Source organism: Argiope bruennichi, chromosome 10 (genome assembly GCF_947563725.1).
Source record: "Argiope bruennichi chromosome 10, qqArgBrue1.1, whole genome shotgun sequence".
NCBI classification, from domain to species: domain Eukaryota; kingdom Metazoa; phylum Arthropoda; class Arachnida; order Araneae; family Araneidae; genus Argiope; species Argiope bruennichi.
The window spans coordinates 64,021,857-64,031,166 of record NC_079160.1 but is presented as its reverse complement, the minus strand read 5'-3'; the positions used below and the strand labels follow the sequence as shown (position 1 = coordinate 64,031,166).

Here is a 9,310-nt window from a genome sequence, read left to right as displayed (position 1 = left end):
GCCAGCCTGTACTTTCACAAGTATAATGACGCAATAATTCAAAGGCGCACTGATTTAAATATATGAAAAATAGAATATGATTTTGGGAATACATTAGAAGTTCTATGTCAAATATTCGCTCCATTCGGTTGAAAACAACGCATCTAAAACAAAAATTAAATATTTGGGCGCCAATTATTAAACACTAGGGGTAAATCGCAAAAATATCACCAAAAACTAACGATATCTTCAATTAAAACGATAAATACCCACAAGAGAACAATATTTCGAAATTTTTGTTTGCCAATGTCATATGAGGTATAAATCGATTTTAACCCGGGGTTGGGGGGATCATGCCAATGATAAAGAGTATGCAAAGATGTTTTGAGAAGACTACACCCTACTCTGGTTATGTTTAAAAAATTTTCTTGGTATAATATTAAAATTTCCAAAATTTCTTTTTTCAATATAATTTATTTTCTTGGATGCACAAAAGATAAGGAATAAAAATTTTGAACAATGTCTGAACGAAAATCTCCGCTTAAAAGTACATTAAATAATGTATCCAATTCAACAATACATTTATCTGAGCTCAAAGCTCAGACGCATGGGATAAGCATTTCGAAGAGTGATATTGGGGTAAAAGAGTACTTTATCCTGGGTATCCAAGGATTTAACACGAAAGTGAGCCAGAATGCAAGCTAGAATAGTTTTCGCTTCCATCATCGCAAATTTTTGACCTAAGAGAAATGGAATTGTATAACGTTAAAATACAGAAAGGCTATAATATTATGTTATAAAAAATGAATACATAAAATCAGTAGAAGATTTTTAATGTATATTTAAATCAATAAATAAAAACATATAATAAAATGTTATCGAAAAATTGGTGCTTAAATCAATTTTCGGAAAAGTAGTATATTCTTATAAATATAATATTATTGATACTAATACTCTTCAGCTGATAAAAAATTTGATCAATACTCTTACGTTTATGAAAAACTTAATCTTAGTCATAATTACTTTATTTTTATAAATTTTAAGACCATACTTTATTTTGGTGTGTGTTAAAGTTTAATATTCTTATCGTATTGTTTTCAACTTGTCTCGCTGATTGAAAAATATTTAGCATTTTAGATTTTGAAAAAGAATTATTCCTTTTTTTCCTTGCATTAATAAAAGCGTTTAATTTTTCTTATTTCTTACATTATGTCACATTGAATATATTTTCTAAATGACTACAGCAGTCGACGCTTATTTTATTTACGTGGTTAACGATTAATCGATTCTACTGAACAAAATAACACGGAATGGATCTTCTAGATCTAAATACATTGAAAATCTGCCTGTTGTGTATTGTTGTGACTTAACGTATTTTGCAAGCCCAACTAGGGTCAAGAATGCGTCTTGGTTACTTTATGCGTCACATCCGCTTGCACAAACTCTTTTTACAGGAGGGCACATTCACACACCTCACAGTTGGAAGGCGGAAGAACAACCATGCCCGAACCCACCGGATTCGAACCCGGGACGAACGTATATGTCTCTATTTCTGTTTTTTTTCGGCTTGAATTTGCTGAATAAAATTTAAATTGCATCATAAGTTTATAAGTTTTGTATATTTTATCGCAGTTGTTTCAAAGCCATATTTCTAGAAAAGAGTTAACTGCCATTTCCTTTTAGCTTTTCTTTCCCTAGCTATAATTTTTTATCCTTAACGTCGTAATACCTGTAAATCAAAAATTTTTCACATTTAACAATTGTTACCATATAATCAAACTTAAAATCAAAGCATTGTGTTTTGAATATTAAATTAATCACAATATAAAATTTGAAAAATAAACGCATATCATTAAATCTACTCCATGCCAAAAATATTTTTAAATAGACGATTGAATAAATACAATCAAAAAGATTTTCTAAATATATATCTTTGTTTATATGTAAGTTGGCATTCTTCAATATTAATATTGCATTTTACTGTGTGAAAATAATCTTACTTTTGCATGAACCGAATTTGTAATTGTGGAATTTTGTTTTTAATAGCACTATATCTTAAGCATTATAATAGCAGCATATTATTATATCAGGTATTAAATCAAGGAATTATTCTCTGAGATCAGGCAGCTTTTGATTTGCGTTCTCTTGGCATTATTGATTTCTTACAATAAAGTTTATCTTTTACTTTGAACCATTATAAACTCGAAAACTGAATGTTTCTCCAACGATCAATTTTTTGATTATGTGTTCCAAGCTTATTATTTAGTTATTAGCTTTATAAATGCATCAAACTTTTGTTTGAAAATGTCATTTGCATGAAACATTGAGGTTGATTATAGAAATTAAACAACTAAAAGTAAATGTATTTCACTTTTTTTCACTACCAATAGAACCACAGACGAGTCCGAATGTTGAACACTTCATATTTTTATGAATATTTCTCAAGTTTGTTACAAGATGGCGCCACGCATTATGAATAAAATCAAATATATTTAAATGATTCCTTGATTTAACTGAATTATAAAACGTTTATTATTATTATTATTATTATTAATAGGCATATATAAATATTTCGAGTTTTAAAAATGTAGCTAATGAAAAGGTTAAAGAAAAAAAATTCCGATGTGTTTAAGAATCCGAAATTAGTTCATGAAATTATTTTTCGTATTAAAGCAGTTTATAGAGATATTTTGATGTAACGATAGTTTCTTTATATTTCAAAAAAAATTATCCAAAAAAAAGAAAGTTCACCTTTTTTTCATTTTAATGCATTTTAGATTTAAAAAAGCTAAAGTTTAAAAGCCAAAATAAAATGTTCATTGTAACGCTAATTTTTTATCTAACTCCTCGTCTATCAAAAGTACTCTTTACAAATGCAAAATACTACACAATCATTATTCAGGCGGCAAAAGCTTTTCTTAAATTTATGTAATTATATTACCTATGCAGTTCCTAGGTCCTGCAGAAAATGGAATATAAGCATAAGGGTGTCTTCCTGCACAATTTTCAGGAAGAAAGCGATCGGGATCGAATTTCTCTGGATCAGGAAACACTTCCGGATCTCGATGTAAGGCCGTGAATAAAATAGCGCAGACAGTACCTTTCCCCACCGTGTGATTCACTATAATAGAAAAAAAAAGCATACATTAGTTTCTTCTAATATATGTATAATCTATAATTCTTATTTGCTTCACTATAGTGTACAATAAACTAAACTTGTTTCATTTGTTTCTATCCTTCCGAAATATTATTAAACAAATTAAGAAATAAATGAATACAAGGAAAAAGAATTTTGGAAAAAGATGAGAAATATTTTAAATAATTTTCAATTTGAAGTATACCTTTTTCATTATTTTTTGCTGTTTCAAAATTCTTTTTTTTTCATACTTATTAGTTGCTACAGGCGACTAGCGGCTGTACCGGGATATTTGGTTATATTTGATTTTATATAAATCACTTTTTTGTAGCTTCATGTTCCTGATTTTGAAAATTTCGCGGTAGCGTAACTTAACTTTCTTTAAACATTTCGAAAATTATACAGATATTAAAGCAAAGCCATCTTCTTTAACTTTCAACGAAGGAAAAAATAGTTGTATCATATAGCAGATGAAACAACGAAAATGTTTTGAATTTCAAGGCGGCGATGTAATTTAATGCTGGAAATTAGACAAAATACTTTTAAACGATTCCTGAAATACAACAAAAACTTAAAAGTTTATTAAAATGGTATCATTTAAAATTATATATATATATTTTTTAATTTTTAAATGATTCATTCTTGCGTTATTATATTTCCGAGAGTAATCAAGAAAAAATGTCAAAATTTCAGCCTATATTTAATTAATTAGAGTTCTAAAAATTGTAACAAGATGCACATTTTTATACATGAAAGTATACATATGCCAAATTCGGCAGCTGTTCTTCAAAAAAACTAGCCTTTACTTAGCTAACACACACACACACACCCGCGCGCGCACATTCATCTTATTATTAATACAGAAAACAACCATTTATTTAGAATTTCTATATCGCAGATAAATATCCCTTTATTTCTGTGCATTGACCCATGAATTAAAGTTAAAATACCAATTATTATACCCCACTCCTCACTTATAAAATCAATCAATTCAAGAGAGAGAATAATAAAATGAAATAATAGGAAATAAATAGTAGGAAAATACAAAAAAGCAAAGAGTTTCGCTTGCTAAGCATATGGACAAAAGGAAGGAGAAAAATCATAATGAAATCAACATAAATGCTGGTCATTGCTCTGTATTCAAGTTGGAGCCTGTTGCAATTCACATAGATCTTCACTAAAGTAACGTTGCTACCAGATAGTATTTGAAAGACATATGGATTTTAACAGACATCCGTGCTCTATATAAAACACTTTTATGATTGGAAGAATATGAAGGATAAGATAATCTTAGATATTTTAGGCCTTATCTCTCTGCTATTCTTCCCCTTTCAATGAATTTCCATATCACTTTGGGCAGAATGGTGCGAAGACTGAAATCATGGCTATGCCTTCCTTCTGCTGAAATCATGCATGGAGACAAAACACTCACTGAAATCTCCTCAATTAAAAAAGTGGAAATAAATAAATTTTGAAAAATTCCACCCAACCATGTTTGGTACTTTGGAGGAGATTTAAAAAGTAAAAATACCAGCAAACAGAAAACTATTCTCTCAATTTTTATTATTAAATACATCAATGCGCTTACCTTCAAGCAGGGCCGAAATATTTTTCTGGAATGCCATTAGTGTAAAGCTCACCAGTCACCCCCCCCCTTACCACCTACATTCTCGTTTGTTTGGACTGTTACTAAAAACGAACGTTTGACAGTGGATAAATAATCTTCTCTTTTCATATTAAATATTTCTGCATAAATTATGTGATACTTTCATATCAGCTTTCAAGAAACATGCATGAAATATATATAAATAGAGAGAGAGAGTCGGGGAACTGTTGGAAACTGTAAAAAGTTAATAAAATACATAAGAAGTGATGTTTCTACTATGAATTTTTTTGAATTGAAAGTACATTCTTAAAGGTTATTTTTCATGCCGATTTGATGAACCAGTCGGTCGTAAATTATTGAAAACGGAAAAGTAGTTTCAAACCCTTTTCTGAAAATATATTAAAACTTTAAGAAAAATAAAAGCTTGGAACTATTAGGAATTTTATACTCTTTAATTTGCTATAAGTCTGTAGGGAGAAAACTGAAGAGGTTTCAGGACATTCCAGAAAAATTAAAATGTTTGCCAGGAAACATCGCTGCAACATCGGAACCAATGTTTACAGAGTGTGTTACCAAATTCGAAAGATAAATTTAGAAAAATGATAGTAGGCATTAAGGAGATGAAAAATTATAATTAAACATCGGGTGGCAGGAGATGATTATTCTGTGAAAATCTAAAAACAGACATCGAAGAGAGAATTATTCTGTCGAAGAGAATGACCCTAGAGAAGGTGTCTTCAACACGCAAAATGCACATATTTGGTCATCCGAAAATCCCCATATCATTACCTCGGCGTACTTGCAAAACAAATTTAGTATTAACATCTGGGCAGACATTTATTAATGCATGAGGTGCTCCAGCTTATTTTTCGAATTCTGTCCGTAACTACCTAGATAATACAAATCTTAGAAGGTGGATTCGACGAGGCGAACCTGTTGATTAACCTCCACGTTCAACGGACCTTTATCCTTTGGATTTCTTCTTCTGGGGCCACATGAAATCTCTTCTTTATCATACACCCTTAGATTCAGTGGAACATCTCATAGGACAGATCGTCGTCACTGATGGAGTGATCGCAAGCACACCTTATATGTTTTAGCGCGTCCGGTGATCCTTTAAATGTCGATGTCGGTTGTGTCGCGACCACAATATTTAGAAAATTTTATAAAAGTTTCTCATGGTCTCCTTATGTTAAGATGTCTGTGCGGTAAATGTATGCTGTACCTGTTTTCTACCAAATAAATTTTAACCTTTGTTTGAGACTTTATATTCCTTTGGAAATTCTTATTGCCTTGATGCTTACTATTACTCCTCAGAATGTTTCTTCAGAATTTTGCGATACCTTCTGTAAACATCGGTGCCGATATTACAGCGATGTTACCCGGCAAACATTTTAGTTTTTCTAGAATGTCTTAAAACCTCCTAAATTTTCTCACTACAGACTTGTATCAAATAAAAGACTATAAAATTCGTTATATTTTCAAGCTTTTATTGTTCTTAGAGTTTTAATATTTTTGCAGATAAGAGTTCTAAACTACTTTTACGCTTTCAATAATTTTCGACCCCCCGATTCATCAAATCAGCATGTTACATACATGAAAAATAGCTGTAAGATTGAGCTTTCACTTGAACTAAATTCATAGTTGAAACACCATTTGTTACTTTTTAATTAATTTTTTAGTTTTCCAACAGTTTATCGCCTCCTTATATTTTAGCGATTTTCTCCCCTAAACGTCGTTCTGGAACCCATGTTGTATAGTGACCCTTTTTTCTCTTGACGCGTATTATCACCCATCTGAATTTGTCGGTCGTATTCGGCAACATCCTGTACATTATATACATATTTCAAGAAAGAGGAAGAAAGAATTCGTTATAAGCAAATAATAATAATAATAATAATTCTTGTGTTTCTTGCAAAATTTGGCAAATTCTGATTTTACTTATATAATATTAATTCCAAAAATTATGTAAGGAAACACTTACAAACTTTAAATTCCTGATCGTTTTCCCTTGTAATGACGGGTATCACAGGATATAGTCTCATTGTCTCCTAAAACAATAAGAGAGTCAAGCAACTATTAAAAATATATAATATACGAAATGTTCAACTTTTATTCGAAATACTGTCGAGAAAAATTACAAATTTTCTTCCTTTTTACTCCATTGACGTTCTATCTTAACTAATTCTAAAAGTCGTGAACAGGGATGTGAGGTTGAATACTGGACCCATCAACCTTTGTTACTGATAGGAACAGGGTGAAATTGAACTACATGATAACTTTAAAAAAATGTCTTACCAATGCCCGGACAATGTGATAAAATCCCATTATGGAAGATAGAAGATTACTTTAAAAAAATGTTGATTAAGACGAACGCAGTTATAATATATATTTCTATACACAGATGGATATATCAATAAAGATATATATATATATATTATTGCGACATTTAGAAGATTTATATATCAGTAGCGGTTATCGTACAAACAAAGTCGTTAGACTTTATCTGCACTCCAAATTAAATAGTTGTGAATATAGATGATAAGTGAAGTGAAAAACTTAAAAGCATTGACGGTAAAGTTTGTGGAAAAAATACTTCAAATCATATAGAAATATCATAGTCAATATGAATTTAAATATGTATGCACGTAATTTACATTACTTAATTTTTTTAAATAAAATCTCTAATACTAAAATATAAAAGAAATTAGCTTTACTCATTTACCAAAACGGAATTTCCTGAGCATGAGTCACATTTTAAGATTCGCACATGCATTGATTATTAATATTTTCAGCTCTGTTTTGAAGATTGTGTGATTAACTTTCTCCCATAAGAGAAACAGGATTTCCACTACTTTTAAACATCGCTTTATCTGTAATATTACTAGAAAAATTTCAGTTTTAATTTGTAATTAATCTTTCAAAACATTTCATTTAAAGAACGTTTAGATCTTCTTTTATGCATTGTTTTATGCATCAGTTTTTGCATCACATAATTAGTGTGTGGATAATATAATTAGTGTATTCATAAATTTAATATACATGAGGATCAGTTAATTGTTTAAGGAATTTTTTATTAAACTTGACAAGATTCATTCTTCTGAAAGTGGAATCTCGTAATTAATAATTCTTTCCTCTCCTCAAAAGCTGGAATTTTGAAATTTTACACAGTGTTATAAATTATAATACTCTACTGATTGAAATATTTTCAGAATATTATTATTTATATTCAGATTAATTTCCTCGGATTTTACTTCCATGCAAGTGCTACCATCTGGTAGAAAAAATTCACCCTAAATTTTCAAAATTAAAGTGATAATGAGTTATAAATAAAAAAAATTAAAAATTTGCAGAAAATTAAATTAATTATTAATATCTTTTGCGTCAAAACAATTGATCTATTTTTATAGTATCTATTTATTTCTTAGAACAATAATTTTTCCATCTTAATCAATAGTTCTTTTTTAGTGGTTTCGTGGAAATAGGTATTTATTACTCGTGAAAATCGTTAAATTTTTATTTTGCTTGTGACTTCTTAAACACAGAAGTCTATAAGAAGCAAAAAAATTGTAAAAGTCCGTAACTTTCCAAAGAAGCAGAAAGGATCAAAAAGTTTTGCTAAAGCATCTAAGTAAAATATAATCAAGAAACTGTTAAAATGATATTTGTTTAAGTTTTAATTATTATAACCGAGCAAAAATTAGTGACCTGTTTATTCGTGAGGAATAAAAATAACTAAAAATTCCAACTAAATATTTCTCCTTTCACCACCAATCGCGCACCAAGGCGATACTGTGACGTAATGGTAGGAACCCAAGCGAATGGAGGAGAGCTCTGCCTCGGCCGGCAAGCGCGATGTGAGGAGTTGAATAAAGTATATTTTTGATAGGAAAGAAAATCGATAATTTCCCCTCAAATAAAATCAGATAACCTGATATAATATTTCCTTTATGTCAGGACTACACGTCGTCAACAGACTTCAACAATATCACTGGAAAAGGCAGCAGTGTTTTAAAAAGGGCGTCTTGAATGAAAATAAAAAGTGTGTTCTATAAAAAATAAATTAGTATCATTGAAAAGACAATATTTCGATTTTTAAGATGATGTAAAAATCAATTTCTCTGCTGAAATATTTGATAAATCTGATAATAAGGAAATAAAATTTTGTTACTTGAAGCACAGTTTCAGATTTCAAAAGAATCAAATAAATTTTCTCTTACGTGACTACTTGTCTAAGAACTATCAGAGAATGAAGAATACCTTATTTACCTTGATAACACATTCGAGATATCTCATGTGTGACAGGATTTCTCGTGAGATATCCATGTTTTTTTCTTCTCCGAAAATTGCATCCAACTCTTCATGTACTTGTTTTTGGACTTCTGGATATATTCCTAAACAATATAAAGTCCAACTCACTGCAGTAGCTGTAGTATCTTGTCCCTGAACGCATGAAATTTGCGATTAAATTAGTAAAAAATATAGATTTTTAGAAAACTTGTCGTGATATATAATAATTTGATTCAATAAAAACAAACATTAAAAACTACCCTTTTTAATAGCAGATATATTTTTTTAAATTTTTGGTA

The 9,310-nt window shown here is 29.8% G+C and overlaps 1 protein-coding gene across 1 annotated transcript in view; it reads right to left on the bottom strand.

Moving 5' to 3' along the window:
• Nucleotides 1-467: 467 nt before the first annotated feature.
• LOC129987562 (cytochrome P450 4C1-like) overlaps nt 468-9,310 on the bottom strand; it is a 34,322-nt gene continuing 25,479 nt past the window's right edge. The window contains exons 9-12 of the mRNA XM_056095529.1: nt 8,991-9,164; nt 6,706-6,772; nt 2,921-3,100; nt 468-719 (exon numbers count right to left, since the gene is read on the bottom strand). Of these exons, the coding sequence (XP_055951504.1) occupies nt 562-719; nt 2,921-3,100; nt 6,706-6,772; nt 8,991-9,164 (579 nt within the window). The 3' untranslated portion in view covers nt 468-561. The remainder of the gene's footprint in view (nt 720-2,920; nt 3,101-6,705; nt 6,773-8,990; nt 9,165-9,310) is intronic.